The 16,742-nt window shown below is 47.5% G+C and overlaps 4 protein-coding genes across 4 annotated transcripts; 2 read left to right on the top strand and 2 right to left on the bottom strand.

Annotated features, from left to right (window-relative positions):
* Window positions 1–7,587: 7,587 nt before the first annotated feature.
* NFS1 (cysteine desulfurase) lies at window positions 7,588–9,362 on the top strand (the record flags this gene model as incomplete). Its single annotated transcript, XM_049251193.1, has 2 exons — window positions 7,588–8,709; window positions 8,940–9,362. 2 exons carry the CDS (start codon window positions 7,588–7,590, stop codon window positions 9,360–9,362), a joined length of 1,545 nt encoding a protein of 514 aa, XP_049110043.1.
* A 911-nt stretch (window positions 9,363–10,273) lies between these two features.
* Window positions 10,274–11,801, top strand: BNA2 (tryptophan 2,3- dioxygenase; the record flags this gene model as incomplete). The annotated part of the gene is made up of 2 exons (XM_049251192.1): window positions 10,274–10,561; window positions 10,632–11,801. 2 exons carry the CDS (start codon window positions 10,274–10,276, stop codon window positions 11,799–11,801), a joined length of 1,458 nt encoding a protein of 485 aa, XP_049110042.1.
* A 711-nt stretch (window positions 11,802–12,512) lies between these two features.
* Window positions 12,513–14,383, bottom strand: STP22 (suppressor protein stp22 of temperature-sensitive alpha-factor receptor and arginine permease; the record flags this gene model as incomplete). The annotated part of the gene is made up of 4 exons (XM_049251191.1): window positions 12,513–13,805; window positions 13,861–14,099; window positions 14,160–14,265; window positions 14,330–14,383. The coding sequence occupies 4 exons, from the start codon at window positions 14,381–14,383 to the stop codon at window positions 12,513–12,515; spliced, it is 1,692 nt and encodes a 563-aa protein (XP_049110041.1).
* Window positions 14,384–14,711: 328 nt separating this feature from the next.
* STE2 (pheromone alpha factor receptor) lies at window positions 14,712–15,846 on the bottom strand (the record flags this gene model as incomplete). The annotated part of the gene is made up of 2 exons (XM_049251190.1): window positions 14,712–15,043; window positions 15,102–15,846. The coding sequence occupies 2 exons, from the start codon at window positions 15,844–15,846 to the stop codon at window positions 14,712–14,714; spliced, it is 1,077 nt and encodes a 358-aa protein (XP_049110040.1).
* Between the last annotated feature and the right edge of the window lie 896 nt (window positions 15,847–16,742).

The following is a 16,742-nucleotide window of genomic DNA, read 5'->3' as shown; positions in this document are numbered from 1 at the left end:
ATCTAGACATTGAGTTGTTGCCAGAGGCAGTGCCAAAGTTTGACCCCATTTATCAGCTTTCAGAAACAGAGACAGAGACTTTATGAGAGTATGTCAACTCTGTCTTGTTAAGTAAATTCATCAGATCTTCCAGATCACCAGCTGGGTCACCCATTCTGTTTGCAAAGAAGAAGCATGGGGGGTTACAAATGTGTGTGGATTATTGGGACTTGAATTCAAAGACAGTAAAGAATCAATATCCACTGCCACTGATTGAAGACATTCTGAATCAGATTGGGAAAGCTAAGATCTATACCCAGCTGAATGTGAAGAATGCATATCATCATTTACAAATAAAAAAGAGAGATGAATGGAAAACAGCTTTTCAAACTCCACTGAAAATGTTTGAATATCAGATGGTTCCATTTGAACTTACAAATGCACCAGCAGCATTCCAGTCATACATCAACAAGACACTGAGAGAGTACTTAGATGTCTTTGTGATGATGTACCTGAATGATGTTGTGATGTACTCTGAGAATGAGGAAGAACACACTGAACATGTTCATAAAGTGCTCAAGACACTGAAAGAGACTGGACTCTATTGCAAGAGATTTAAGTGCTGGTTCAGTGTTACAGAGATAGACTTTCTGAAGTATGTGGTATCATCAGAAGATGTCTCAATGAAAAAAGCTCAGATGGACACAATCATTTCTTGGTCAGAGCCCAAGAATTGTCAGAATATTCAAGTCTTTCTGAAATTCACTAACTTCTACTGATGGTTCATTCCCAAGTTCTCCAAGCTCATGCTTGGTTTGACTAGCATGTTAAAGGGTGGAAAGTCAGGGAAGAAGCAATTCAGAAAGAAAAGAAGAAGAAGTGAAGAAGTGAGCAGTTCACTCAGCTTTCTCACAGAAGAGACTCATAAATTCTTCTATGACTTGAAGAAGACATTTACAAAGCAAGTGGTGATATACCACTTTGATTCAAAGAAGAAAACCAAGCTGAAAACAGATGCATCTGAATTTGCTGTGTGTGGGATTCTCTTCCAGCTACAGAAGAATGACATGTGGAGACCAGTGGGATTCTATTCAAGAAAGATGATTTCAGCTGAATACAACTATGGCATTCATGATCAAGAATTGCTGGCCATAGTTGAGTCATTGTGTTAATGGAGATGCTGACTGAAGAAGTCAATTCAACTCATTTCTGTTCTGACTGATCATGACAGTCTCAGACATTTTGAAACCACATAAGAGTTGTCAAGACAACAAGTGCAGTGGGCTCAGAAGCTGTCAGCTTTCTGATTTAAGATTGATTATGTGAAAGAATCAAAGAATCCAGCAGATGGTCCTTTGTGAAGACCAGACTACACTGAAGCATTGAAATATGAGAATACCTAAGAGTGTGAAGCAGCTGGACAGCTTCATTTCATGCTGATCTGTTCTGACCAGCAAGCTGAGAAGAAAGACTTGGAACATGTCTTGTCTAACAGAAATGCACACTCTGTGGACAGAAAGACATGTTATGAATCAGAGCAGGCTTATGTGAAGCTGCTTCTGGATGGTACTCATGGTATTCAAAGATTTGAGAATGAGTTATGAGATGTCAAGCAACTCATTCTCAGTGATGCTCTGAATGGAACAGACTCACAAGGAACTGCATCTCTGAATCTAATGACAATGTTATCTGAGATGCTTGCTGGTGATGACCATGCAATAGAGATTAGGAAGGGTCTTCAGTTAGATCCAATTAAGTTCACAGACTGAACAGAGAAGAAAGGCTGCCTCTTTATAAAAGAGCATCTCTATATACCCACAAGTGAAGCCCTGCAAATTGAATTGATTAAAAGACACCATGATTTATCTCTGGTGGGTCACTTTGTGAGTGAAAGAACTTATGAACTGCTAGCACACAGATTCTATTGATCAAGAATGAAGAAGCTTGTGAAAGAATGTGTTGATGTCTGTGATGTTTGCTTGAGATTCAGATGAATTCAGATGAAACCACAAGAAGAGATGTCTTCTTTGTCAATTCCCAAAAAGCCTTGAAAACACATCACAATGGATGTGATTACAGACCTCCTGCCAAGTCAGAATTTTGAGGAAGTGGAATTCAACTGTATTCTGATCATTGTGGACTGGTTTATGAAGATGTCTCACTTTGTTCCAGTCAGAAAAGAGCTGACATCTGAACAACTTGCTGAATTGATTATGTGTGAGCTAGTCAGATTGCATGGACTTCTCTCAAGCATAGTCTCTGACCATGGGTCAATATTTGCAAGTGAGTTCTGGGGAGATCTGTTATATCTCCTCAAAGTTGATAGAAGAATGAGCATGGCATTTCATTCTCAAACAGATGATCAGACTGAAAGACTGAATAGTACTCTTGAACAGTACTTACAAAGCTTCATCAATTATGAACAAGATGACTGGGTTGAAAAATTGCCTCATGCAGAGTTTGCTTACAACAACTCTAGACAATTCTCAACAGGGAAGAGTCTCTTTGAGCTTTTGACAGCAAGCCATCTGTGGATGGATTTTCTGAGAGCAGAAATATCAGCACCAGTCACAACTGAGTCTCATAAACTAACAGATCAGTTGGAAGAGCTGCATAAGATGGCTCAGAAGAGTCTTATGAAGATGCAAGTCTATCAAAAGAGCTACTATGACAAGAAACATACTGCAGTATCATTTTATGAAGATGATCAGATGTGATTAGATCTTCATAACATTAGAACAGTACATTCTAGCAAGAAGTTGGATGTTCTCCAGCACAGATCATACTGAATTGTGGAAAAATTGAGGCTCCAAATCTATTGATTGAAACTACTGTCAGAGCTGAAAGTACACAATGTGTTTCATGTGTCTCTCTTAATCAAACACAAGAAATGGAAGGGAGTGAATAGTCAACCACATCACTCAATTCATGAGACATTCTCTGTGAAGCAAGAGTATTAGGTACAGAAGATTGTTGACTCTCATAAAAATGATCAAGCAATTGAATACCTTGTGCAGTGGCAGAAATATGAGGAAAAGACTTGAGAGTCTTCAAAGAATGTGAGACATCTAGATAAGAAGCTGTTTGAGTTTCATAGAAAGCATTCAGACAAGTTCAGTCTACATCATATTCTGAGAATGTGCACTTAGAGAGATCTTGTTAGATTTGTAAAGATATTTATGAAGCAGTTAGAGATTGATTCATGAAGCAGAAGGGCAGTGGCCCAAGTAGTGAATCAATTTAGAAGAAAACTTGATCTGTAAAAGCATTTACAACTATCAAGAAGTAGTTCATGAAGCAGAAGTAGTGAATTTACTCTAAAATAAAAGAAAGAACTAGACTATTAATGGCCAAAGCCTGCAAGAGAAAGAGAAAACTAGACTATTAGTGGCCAAAGTCTGCAGTAACAAAAGAAAGAAAACAAGAGAGCAACTCTAAGAATTGAAAGAATAAGTTTTGTGTGTCTGATAGACACAGTTATTACATCTGTTTCTATCAAGAGAACTTGCAACACACTGTCCCAATGGGGGATTTAAGTTACCCTGACATGCTGTACATGACTGCTGAGAATAATTATCTGTCATGGTGATCAGAACTTCTTCCCAGAGCTGGGCTCTATCTCTCAGCCAAACAGAGTCTGTTGGACCAGTAAGAGTTGCAGATCAAAGAGGAGAGAAAGCAAGAAGTCATCTCTCACAATCAGATGAATTCTGATCTGAGATTAAGAGCAGAAGATGACTCATAGTAATCAGTGTTCTGGCTGACAAGTTAACAGCCAGAGCAGGGGCTGGAGGAGCAGAAGCAGAAGCAGAAGCAGGCACAGCAGACAGAGAAGAAGTTGATGAGACTGACTTCTAGAGAAAGAAAAAGCATTAGCTGAGACTCTCAATATCACTTCATAAATGGATTTACAAAGCAGGAACTGTCTTATAAGTCATGTTATGAAGCAACTCAACATATCTTGAGTGCATTGGAGACAGAATCAATGCTAGAGAATGGGCACAGCATAGAAAAGGGCACAGATCTAGAACATGGATGCAGTAGAAACAGATCAGACTGAGAAAAATGAGATGGCACATTACCAATAAGAATTCCAGATTTGGAAGACAGATGGCCACCCTCTCTCAAGACCTGACCAACTGAGACAATGAAGCTAGTAGTTGAAAAAGAATCATTACTAGACACAGTAGACATCATTGAGTGTTCCCACCAAGCTCAAATATTAGCACCCTGAATATGCCATCAGCCATGCACACAGGAAAGAGGATTATGGAGTGAGAAAACACTTTGTAAAGAATATTTCAGACTTTGTAAAAGCAATTATGAAGCATTAAAAGAAGAAGAAATGGAAGAATATCACTTACATCATCATAATCAGAATCAGACTGACTGGGCCATGATGTCTGAGAAGAGATCTCAAAGTCTTCAGAGACATAACTCTCTGTTGCATAAATGAAAACCAATGGCAATGATGTCTCTTCACTTTGGTTTTCTTGAGAAATGGCAGTAGTTGAGAACTCTGCTTCAGATGGAGCAGAAGATTCTGAAGACATCTCTTGCATTGCTTCTGAAGAGAGTCTTGAACAATGACTGATTGAAGTTTTATCCCCAAACTTATTGAGCCATTGTTGCTCATGTTTCAACATCTTAATTTGAATGAAAGAGAGACACAGCAAATTATCTCTCTGCATAATGTGTTAGCACTGAGAAAAGTCTTTATGAAGCCTCTCAAGATTTGTAATCATCAAGAAGAAAATGCTTGTCTAGAATTCTTACCAAAATAAAGAAGAATGTTGTTGAAAAAGAAAAAGAAAGAGAGAGAGGGAGAAGATTAAGAAAGAGATATTTATATTCAAGAGATTGCCAATTATTATTAGATGAATCATGGAAAATGACAGTCACTACAGCAACTACATTACAATCACAGAGGAGCTGTCACTCTTGCTGTGATCTTATCATCACATCTACATCTAGAAACTGAGATTGAATTAAGGCTCTGCACTGTGGCCTCCTTACATTCATCACACCAAAAAGAGATTTTGTACAAAATTGTTACAATCACAGTGGAGCTGTCACTCTCACTGTGATCTTGATCACATCAATGCCTTGGGGACCAAGACTTGTGAAGAGGGGGGAATCTGTAAGACTCCACACTGTGATCTTCTTACATTCATCCCATCATCTAAAAAAGGTTCATAAAATCTCCTTGATGCTTAGATGATCATGCTCCATGGCATCTGAGGTTCATAAACTCTGTGACTGATCACATAATCACACTAGCAAAGCTGAGCACACAAAACCTGCCACAGATGCTTCTTTATGAAGATCAGTGGCAACATATCTAGAGACTCTAGATACTGTTGTAGCAATATAAGTTATCTCTCTCTCTCATGCTTAGATCTCTTCATAACCACTTCTCACTCAATCTAACCTCATTTATGAAGGCTGTAAGCCTTTGCCATGTTACCTGCAACCACCTGAATCCCACATCAGTTCAGATGTTCAGAGTAGAGTTCTGAACTGAGTGTGATTTCCAAAGATCTTTCTTGTTATAGTCCAACTCTGTGACTGCATACTTCAGAGTTTCATTGTCATTCAGACCACTAGCATCTTAAATGAATTCTATTTGAAAGATAAACTGTTGATAGACTGCATGGTTCTTGATCTGATAGTTGATCTTGTATTGTGGAGACTTGATGACTGAACTCTTCTTTGAAGAATTTGAATTAGAGATCAGAACATTAAGTGATTCTGTTTGTTCATGCTTTCTATTCAGAGTTCATAAACTCTGCTGTAGTTCTTGAATTCTTTTCATGAGATGTATCTGCTCTCTTAAGTTCTTAAGAGATTCTGTGTTCTCTGAAGATGATTTCTCAGCCTGAATTATGCTTTCATCCAGATTTATTGTTGCACTCAGTGTCTCAGCTAACTCTGATACTGAGAAAAGAGTTGAGAATTCAGTTTGATCTTGATTGTTCTGTTTTGTGAAAATCATTGCCAGACCATCTGCTTATTTAAGTGGCAAACTGTGAGAATTGGATGATTGCAGATAACATGACAATGGCTTACAGTCTTCATAAATGAGATTAGATTGAATGAGAGATGATTATGAAGAGATCTAAGCATGAGAGAGAGAGAGATAACTTATATTGCTACAACAGTATCTAGAGTCTCTAGATATGTTGCCACTGATCTTTGTAAAGAAGTGTCTGTGGCAGATTTTGTGTGTTCAGCTTTGCTAGTGTGATCATGTGATCAGTCATGAATTTTATGAACTCCAGATGCCATGGAGCATGATCATCTAAGCATTAAGAAGATTTTATGAATCTCTTTTAGATGATGAAATGAATGTAAGAAGGCTGCAGTGTGAAGTCTTACAACTGCATAGTTCTTGATTTAATAGTTGATTTTGTATTGTGGAGACTTGATGACTGAACTCTTCTTTGAAGAATTTGAATTAGAGATCAGAACATTAAGTGATTCTGTTTGTTCATGCTTTCTATTCAGAGTTCATAAACTCTGCTGTAGTTCTTGAATTCTTTTCATGAGATGTATCTGCTCTCTTAAGTTTTCAAGAGATTCTGTGTTCTCTAGAGATAATTTCTTAGTCTAAGTTATGCTTTCATTCAGATTTATTGTTGCACTCAGTGTTTTGACTAACTCTGATACTGAGAAAAGAGTTGAGAATTCAGTTTGGTCTTAATTATTCTGTCTTGTGAAAATCATTGTTGGGCCATCTGCTTATTTAAGTGACAAACTGTGAGAATCAGATGGTTGCAGATAATGTGACAATGACTTACAGTCTTTGTAAATAAGATTAGATTTGATGAGAGATGTTTATGAAGAGATCTAAGCATAAGAGAGAGAGAGATAACTTATATCACTACAACAGTATCTAGAGTCTCTAGATATGTTATCACTGATCTTTGCAAAGAAGCATCTGTGATAGATTTTGTATGTTCAGCTTTGCTAATGAAATCATGTGATCAGTTATGAGATTTATGAATCTCAGATGTCATGGAGCATGATCATCTAAGCATCAAGAAGATTTTATGAACCTCTTTTAGATGATGAAATGAATGTAAGAAGGCCACAGTGCAGAGTCTTACAGTTCACCACCTACATCACTGTTAAAGCTATGAGAACATGTTGAGCAGAAGTCAGATGACTTATCAAATGATCAAATCTCTGAAGAAGAAATTAGAGAATCATAGATTTGTCATCTTCTCTTCTTGATCATGATATCAATTTCATTATCTTTAACTATTGAGCTGACAGAGGTTTGCTAGAGGTTTTTCATATGTTTTTCCCATAGCCTTGATTATAGCATGTTTGTCTATAAGTATCCTTGTCTCATTCATTAGGAGCAGACTCAGACGCAATATTATAGACGCTCAGGCACATGATCATCACGTGCTCCTGTGTCGTCCGATAACGTCCGATCGAACTCAATCGGAAACGCTGAGTAATCAGGCAAAGGGCGCGATCACGTGCGAGCTTCCTCGCATTTGTCAGCGGCGCTTATCTGATTGAGCTTTTCCACCTCGCAGCTTTTTTTTTTCCATTTTTCCTCCTCATCACACCCCGGGCATTGATCCATCTGCGAAGATGTCCAATCTAGCGCCTCATGCCGTCCGGCAAGCGTCTCGGGCGTGCTCGAGGCGATTGTCGTCGTCGCCACGCTTGTGGACGCCTCTCTCCAGCGCAAACACACATCTGCGGCCGTCGCCTCGCCGGAGCTATGTATCAGAAAGCCAGGGTAGGAAAGCTCAGGCCCAGACCACCGTCGACTCGACAGTCAAGGCGGAGCAGCGAATGTTCACAGAGCAAACCGGTCTTAGGCCTGACAGCGTTCAGGTGCCCGGTGCGACGGTGACTGGGGACACGCTCTTGAGCCCCAGCGCTGGCATCCTGAAGCATGCAACGGTAATGGATCAGGGTACGCGTCCAATCTACCTCGACATGCAAGCTACGACCCCTACCGACCCTCGCGTTCTCGATGCGATGCTTCCGTTTCTCACAGGCCTCTACGGCAATCCCCACTCCAGAACCCATGCATATGGGTGGGAGACGGAGAAGGCCGCCGAGCAAGCAAGAGACCATATTGCCAAGCTCATTGGTGCCGATTCAAAGGAAATCATCTTCACCAGCGGAGCAACGGAGAGTAACAACATGAGCATCAAGGGCGTGGCGAGATTCTTCGGGCGGTCGGGCAAGAAGAAGCATATCATCACCACGCAAACAGAGCACAAATGCGTTCTCGACAGCTGTCGGCACTTGCAGGATGAAGGGTTTGAAGTGACGTATCTACCTGTTCAGAGCAATGGATTGATCAAAATGGAAGACCTTGAAGCTGCGCTTCGGCCGGACACGGCGTTGGTCAGCATCATGACGGTGAATAACGAGATTGGTGTGATCCAGCCCATGAAGGAGATTGGGGCCCTCTGCCGGTCCAAGAAGGTGTTTTTCCATACCGATGCGGCGCAGGCGGTGGGCAAGATTCCCGTGGACGTGAATGCGTGGAATGTGGACCTGATGTCGATTTCGGGGCACAAGATCTATGGACCCAAGGGCATTGGAGCATGCTACGTTCGACGCCGGCCGCGAGTGCGCATCGACCCGCTCATCAGCGGCGGTGGACAGGAGCGTGGTCTGCGCAGCGGCACGCTGGCTCCGCATCTCGTGGTTGGGTTTGGGGAGGCTTGTCGGATTGCCAAAGAAGACATGGAGGTAAGACCGAATCATCCTGTATTCCTTTCAGTCAGTGGATTTTGCACCAGATGATTATACGCTTTAATATGCATGGCTTTCTGAAGGTTGTCGGATGAGCAGCACGATTTTCGTGTTTCCGGCGCTTCTTGATTTACATAGCAGGGGTTATGATGTTTTGTCGAGATCTTGTCAATTTTTTTTTTTAAGTTGCGGAGATTTTTTCCTCCATTGGCTGACGGGGCTTCTAGTACGACACCAAGCATGTCGAGCGGCTGTCGAAGAAACTCACGGACGGGCTCCTGGCGATGGAACACACGACGCTGAACGGCGACGCGACGCGGCACTACCCCGGGTGCGTGAACGTGTCGTTCGCGTACGTGGAGGGCGAGTCGCTGCTGATGGCGCTGAAGGACATTGCGCTGTCGTCGGGCAGCGCGTGCACGTCGGCGTCGCTGGAGCCAAGCTACGTGCTGCGGGCGCTGGGGAACAGCGACGAGAGCGCGCACAGCAGCATCCGGTTCGGCATCGGGCGGTTCACGGCAGAGAGCGAAATCGACTACGTGCTGGCGGCGGTGCGGGAGCGGGTGCAGTTCCTCCGCGACCTGAGCCCGCTGTGGGAGCTGGTGCAGGAGGGCGTGGACCTCAACACGATTGAATGGAGCCAGCACTAGGCGAGGGTCTGTTTTTTTGGGCTGTTGTGTTCATCCGGCGTTGGGGTGGGGACTGTGCCAGCGAACATACTTCTACCTCGGGGAATCTTTCTGTCTTTTCTTTTTTTTCTTTGTTTTTCTTTTCCTTTGTTTCTGCATGGATGGCAACGATAAGGCCGCATGGCGCAAACTGAATCACTGATTGACTCTCGGCGCCAGCTCCAGGCTCGACGGGCCGGGAGTGGAGCGGGCGACCCCATGACAGGGTCTGCCGGCAGGATGCTGACGACGATGGCGCTTGGAACATCGGGCGGGAATACTGTACGTTTCATTGCCGCTAGCACTACTGTAATTCTACAGCCATGGTGTTCTGGGGGGAGCTGGGCATGCGTGCGTCTGCCGCGGCGTAACGGGGCTGTACCCGCGGCGGCGCTTGGTGTGCCGCCCGCCCACATCCGACGGCGGGCCGCCGCACACGGGCTGAGAAAATACCCGACGACGCGTCGATGCGCCTCCGCGCTGCCCGCACCGGCGTCCTACACCAATAAGTCCGGCTGGTGAGCGTGTGGCCTGCCGGGTAGAGCCGGGTGGTCGTGCAGGCGGGCGACGGGCTGTACGGCACAGCGCGCAGTCTACGGGGGCCCGTACAGGCGGCGAGCCGCGCAGCACATGGCCTGGAACAAAAGGCACGCGCGTGATTGGCCGCCAGCCGCCGCGGGCGCGTGGTGGCGTAGACGGGCCGTGCAGCACGCGAACGGACGGCCTCGCAACGTCGCCTTCGTCGCCCCCCACCGGGCGAGCGCCGGCTCTCGCTCGCGCCCCGCCGCCGGCAGGCTTTTATTCTGTCTTCGACTCCCCGCTGTTCCCGCGCTGCTTGCCTGCGCTGCACTACTACTCGCCTGTTGTCTCCTTCGCCGCTCTCCGCCCTCGCCATGCTACCCCCCGTGCCCATCCTCGCCGACTACGGCATCGACCCGCACCGTGGCTTTCTCCCCGACGAGCTGCCGCTCACCCTCCTGCCCGACCACTATGCCGCCTGGGAGCATGTCATGGCCAACCTGCAGTCGCTGGTGCTCAGCGGCCGCCTGTGGGACACCATAGAAACCATGCCCATGCTCTCCACCACCCACCTGCACACCCCGCCCCAGTGGCGCCGCGCCTACGTCCTGCTCGTCCTCATGCTCCATGCGTACATCTGGTCCGGAGACAAGCCGCAGGAGGTACACACTAGACTTTATAGCTAAAATTCAAACTCATACGCTGACACTTTCTTTTTTTGCTCGCTGCCAGAGAATCCCCCCGCCGCTCACGGTACCCTTGTTAAAAGTCTCAGAGCACCTGGAGCTGCCGCCCGTCGCCACATATGCCGCCGTCTGTCTGTGGAACTACCGTCCCATCTTCCCCGATGAGCCCACGCATTCGCTGGAGAACCTGTCCACGCTGTTTACCCTGACCGGGTCTATGGACGAGCAGTGGTTCTACCTCGTTTCCGTCGCCATTGAGAGTCGCGGCGCCCGCACGCTGCCGCTCATGCTCGATGCCATCTCCGCCGCCCGTGAAGACGACGGCAAGCGCGTGGCCGACTGCCTGAGGGAGTTTGCAACGGTCGTCGATGACGTCAATATCCTGCTGCAGCGCATGTACAAGCACTGCGACCCTCACGTCTTCTACCATCGAATCCGGCCACTGCTGGCCGGCAGCATGAACATGGGCGAAGCCGGTCTGCCGCGCGGCGTCCTGATGGACGAAGGAAATGGCAAGCAGGAGTGGAAGAAGTACCGCGGCGGCAGCAATGCCCAGAGCTCGCTCATTCAGTTCTTCGATATCGTCCTGGGCGTCGAGCACCGTCCCACCGGCGAGCCCCGCAGCGCACAGCCGCCGGCAGACGGCCCCACTGCGCGCCGGCGGTGGCATGGCTTCATGATGGAGATGCGCGACTACATGCCCGGCCCGCACAAGCGATTCCTCGAACACACCGCCAGCGTGGCCAATATCCGCGACTATGTCGAAGCCCACCAAAGCGACCAGGAGCTCACTACGGCCTTCAATACCGCCGTAGCCATGGTCAAGGCGCTCCGCACCACCCACATCACCATGGTCTCTCGCTACATCATCGTGAAATCGCGAGAACGCGGCAGCGGAAACCGGCCCCTCGCCGCCGGTGCTCCAGCCCTCAACCTTGCGACCGCGTCCACGGAAGGAAGAGGTTCCGGAAGCAAGAAACTCCGTGGCACTGGAGGCACCGCCCTTATCCCCTTCCTCAAGCAAGCTCGTGACGAAACCGGTGAAGCCGCCATCGGTTCGTGGGGAAAGCATATTCTCGACACTGCCCGACCCGAGGCCACCAAGGTCATCGAGCTGCCCAAGGTTGGAGAGACCGTCGAAGGCAGAGTGGAAATTCTCGGTCTTGCGGGGACCTGGTCGTTGGAAGAGAGCGAAGGGGGCCTGTGTCATTGGTAAATAACCAGTGGTCTCTGAACACTCACTCTCCTTCTCTTGCATTCCCGTACGCACCAAAAAGAATTCCACTGTTCCCTTACGACACTTAGAAACCTCATGCTATGATGACGTGTTACGACCCAGTTTCCCCTCCTCGTTTTGGGGTAACAACTCCTCCATCCTCTGTTCTAAAGAAAGTGCAGCAGCAATTCATCTCACTGCCTGCTGCCACCTGCTTCACAGCCATGCAATTGCCAGCGTTGCAATCATTCTTCAGCTCTCTACGCATACCTCTAATGTCAACACTTCGTCTCCTTTGCATCTCAGCATACCTACTTCAGAACCTTGTCCTTTGAGGGAGGATCTACAAGGCACCTCAAGGTGTCCTAGAGTGTGCTCTGGCGTGAAAAGCCTGAGCCCTTTATGACTGTCGCTTACGTGTGTACATACATACATACATACGTATATTTGCTGCACTCTTTGATATGTGATATTATGTTGTATTCTACGCCTGGAGGATAGATTTTCCAGACTAATGTATATATTTGTTTTGACGCTTAAATCAAAAATCTTTTGTATGTAGTCTGGTGGTATGTAATCCCTGAATTTTGAATCTTGATGCATAAAGCCTTGAAGAGTACGAAAACCTTGTTCTGTTGGAAAAAGACATGCTATCATGATGTCGTAAATATATACAAGACCTCATCTTTTTCCGCCGTTACTTCTGCTTCATTAAGTCTCGTCAACGCTTAAGCCCATGCCAACTCCTGCTTTCCTAATCAATGCCTTTTTCAAAAATGCTTCTCTCGCAAGACTCCTCGTGAGCTTCGCCCACGTGTCCAGAGCCACCCGACCTTTCACCAACCCCGTCTGTAGCGCATACATCGCCCGTTCAATCCCGCGTTCATCCGCCACGAGGTCATATATCTGCTTCCCCACAACCGTGGGCGGAACGACAATCTCATCGATCGCCGGAAAACCTGGCGGAGGCAGACTGGCGGACGATGGCGGTTCCGTTGAGGGGCCGGCCGGTGACGAAATACGAGCGCGGGCGTCGGCGATGACAGAATCCGCTCGCTGTAGGGATTGTTGGAGAATGGATGTATTTGATTGCAGGGAGGAATGAAGGGCGTTCAATGTGGTGATTTCAGTTTTCAGCGTCGCGATTGCTGCGTGCAGGGCTTGGGATTGGGAGTCGAGCGGTTGCAGTCCAGACTTGGTTTTATTGATGTTGTCGTGCAAGGATTGCGTGATGGTGCGGGAGAGTGTGTTCATGACAAAATCTTTTTCTGGGTTTGGTGGAATCGGCGGTGGTGCCGCTGCTTGGCTCTGAGATGGCAATTCCAGGTCGAAGGGTGAAGTGAGTAGGTCTTGTGTGGGGGGCTTCTTGCTGGGCAATCCACGTAGAAGAGGCTGTCCATGCTGCGCAGTGAACGTGGGCTGAGATGGAGGCCATTGTGGCTGGACAGCGACAGGTTGGGTATATGGAGGACGTCCATGATTCTGAGGCTTAGTGGGAGGGCCAGGTAGGGCTTGAGTGAGAGGGCTCACAGGGACGGAGTAGCCCTGTGGCTGATACGAGTTTTCATACCCTTGTTGGAGCTGGTTGGGAATTGGGCGAGAGTGTGGGTTCGCTTGATGTGCAGGATGAGTGATATTCTGACCATTTAATAAATTACTGGCAGGCGGTTGTACAGAAATTCGCCTGCTTTCGCCAAAGCCATCGGGGAGAGGAGGGAGAGGTGGCGGCACATTCTCATGGGCCGGTGATATATGTCTAGCTTGCGGGCCAGCGGCCTCGATTGGTTTCGGCGGCAATGGTGGAACGCTTTGTGATGGCGCCTGACTTGATTCTGGTCGAGCTTCCTGTCTCGCTAGCTGCGGAGGGAGTGGAGGAACAGCCGGTGGTACAGCATCAACCCGAACTGGTATGGGCCTTTCTATCCCCGCGTGCTTCGACGTTACTGGGGGATCTTTGGCAAATATAGTTCGTAGTACATGGAGGAAATCAACAACCGTGGATCTCTATAAAAAGCAACCCGTGAGCTTGGCCATACGGTAATCATAATCATCCACTCACATTTCTTGCCTCCATCCAATGCGCTAGATAATGATGGTATACCCGTCCTTCCCCACTGACGTGCTGGCCGGGCCGGACAAGCATGTCTGACGTAGGGGTAACATATACGATCGGAGGTTCTCTCGGATATGTATTCGGTACCCATATTGTTATTGGAAACTGGTATACTGCTCCACGAAATGTAACGGGAACCGTACCGGAGAGGTTAAGTAACAGCGCAGAAGCTCCATTTTCGTAGGCTATCACCCCGCAGTGGAATCAGTATTACTCTTCTTCGGAACAGGCAGATGCTATCTTACTGTACACATCAGTCTTCGGCGAAAAATTGGGGTATTGAGTTAAAAGCTGCACGACATCATGGTATGTCCTGGTCGGATCTTGGTAGGCCTGATTGTTGTAATTGCTCTGAGATGGGGAAAATGGTCAGTCATGGGTCGCGCAGCGACGGCGGGGAACGAGGAGTACGCACAGTTGACAGCACCCTGTATAGCCATTCTAGTATTTTCTGGGGCACTGGAGCCATGATTTGCGCTGCCGGCTCATCGGCCGGGCTTCTTCGAGCTGGCAGTCTGTATGGCCGGGATGATGGAGGCCACGGCTGCTTAGTCAGCCAGCTATTTGACGATGAGGTCATGGGGAAAGACATCAAAGTACTCGTTCCGTATATGAATATTACAATTTGTCCGGTATAAAAGCTAGATAGAAGCAAAAAGAGGACACATAAAAATTGCGCTGCAAATCTGAACATTAAACCACCCCCTCAAAATGCGAAGTTTTGATTTGCGGAAATGAAAAGAAACACGATCCCCAAGCCTGTCTTTCCCCAACGAGGTGCTAGATTTCCATTGTATTTATCGGGCTGTATCGCTACGAATGGTAAAATCGCGCTCCACATGGATCTCACCAGTCTCGAGCTCTGGGTACAGACGATCCAACTGATCTGCAGTAAGCTGACGTTTGGGAATATTCATCGCCATCGAACCCTGAGTTGTCGTTTTGGTTTTCTCAGAACCAGGTCCAAAGAGAGGGCGTGGTTCTGAGAAGCCTTGGATAGCATCAAAGCTGTTTTTCGTAGCTTGGGCCGCCCACATCGAGGAAAGAGGCAGAGAAAGCACGACAAGTGAAAGAACTAGGGGCGGCATTTCGGTCACCTCGACGAAGTATTGTAAAATGGACATAATGGCTAAATCTCCGTTAGAGAATTGCTGCAGAAAATAGCACAAATGTGGGAGGGGGCTTACCTGGTACGATCATTGTTTGGCAGGACATAATAAAAATCACTTGCATTGCCCCAAACCCAGTTAAATTCAACTTTCGACGCGTGTTGATGGCAGCTCCAAGCTTTGCAACAAAAATAGCACTGAAGTAGCAGATGCTGAAGGTTGTGAGGATGCTAGTTGTACTTTGGAGCCAGATATACCCTTCAAAGGTGTATAACCCCAGAATAGCTTTGCAATTCTCCACAGTCGCTACCAGCCGGAATCCGACCGTGATTAGCACAATACAGATGGAAACAGCCAGGAGAATGCGGCGATAGAGATCCCGAAATGTCGAGCACAGAACTTGAGTCTGAAAGAGAAGCGAGGCCTCGATGCAAATCAACAACACTGAATTGAGGACCGTGCCAATCAAGGAGTTGGCGTAGGCAGCAGTGGTAACTCGGGAGTAATCTTCTGCGAGAATAGCATAAACGTCCGAAAAGCCGGTTGTGTAGTAGATGCAAAGCGTTAGGATTCGGCCGACGTTAATAAGTAGTGCCCCTGTATTCATATAGAAAACCGGGGAGCGTCTCTTATCCGGCGGGGTCAGGAGCATTACAACAACCAGTAAGATAAGGGAGGCTCCAAGCTGCGAGCCATAGGCGATGGCTTGTCTGGTGTTGTCTTTGAAAAAGTAGTTGAGCTGCGATATCGGGCGGGCGAACTCGGTGCCATTGGCGAACAGAAGACGGATGTCCTGGGTAAAGGGGTCGAAGCTGGTGTCCATATTGCAGGTAAGGCCTCGGCGCGAATGAAGGATTTCCAAGCAATAGAATATGTAGTTTCTCTTTTAAGAGATCTTGGTTGAAAAAGGACCTTTTGTACAAGCAGCCTGGGGTATAAAAGAAAGACAGATCAACCGGAGGGCTGGACAGGCGACAGCATCTCCATAGACATGTATTGACCAAGCGAATCAATCGCAGGCCAGAAGGTCAGACAATGCCCGGGCACCAGCAGAGCCACTCAATATAAGGCGGCGGGAAGCACCTCGGGCAGGCCATATTCAGCGGCAGGGAGACAATCTGAGGCAGCGCGGCAGCGATCATTCTTCGCGGGAGGACAAACAAACACTCGTACATTAAAGAAGAAGGTCGTCGACAACACCGAAATAGACGGCGGGTTGTTTGTGCGCAGGGGACAAAAGCCACCATGCAGAGAACAATAGCAAGGCCGATCCATATTGATGCAGAGAACAATACTAAGCCGGGACGCCCCAACCCAAACCACCCGCGATTGTTGCGCGCGAGTAGCACGAGCAGCGACAGCAAGAAAGAGGCATTCACTGCGCGGTAGTTAGTTAACTAGCAGATGCACTGGAGGCGCTGGGCGCGAGTGCTCGAGATAGAGGCCAGCACAGCGCCGCGACCACGCGGCTATCGAGAGGCACCACGCAGCGCAAAGCGCCTGCGAGAGGCTTCACCCCACAGTCACCCAATCCGCAGGAAAAAGAAACGCCGTTGTTTGCTCTTGACAGCCTTCGAAGCGCCCGCCCTGAAGCAGGCGGAGAAAGCCTTCCCCAAGCGAGGGCCAGGGGTTCGCTGTGCCGTCCTCGACACCCCCACCACGAGTGCGCCAGGCGAATGGCCGCCCACCGAGATACACAAAGCCGCTCTAGACAAACCG

This window comes from Ophidiomyces ophidiicola, assembly GCF_022830035.1.
Source record: "Ophidiomyces ophidiicola strain CBS 122913 chromosome Unknown scaffold_5, whole genome shotgun sequence".
Classification (NCBI taxonomy): Eukaryota; Fungi; Ascomycota; class Eurotiomycetes; order Onygenales; family Onygenaceae; genus Ophidiomyces; species Ophidiomyces ophidiicola.
The sequence above is the reverse complement of the archived record's forward strand: the minus strand, read 5'-3'. Positions and strand labels throughout refer to the sequence as shown.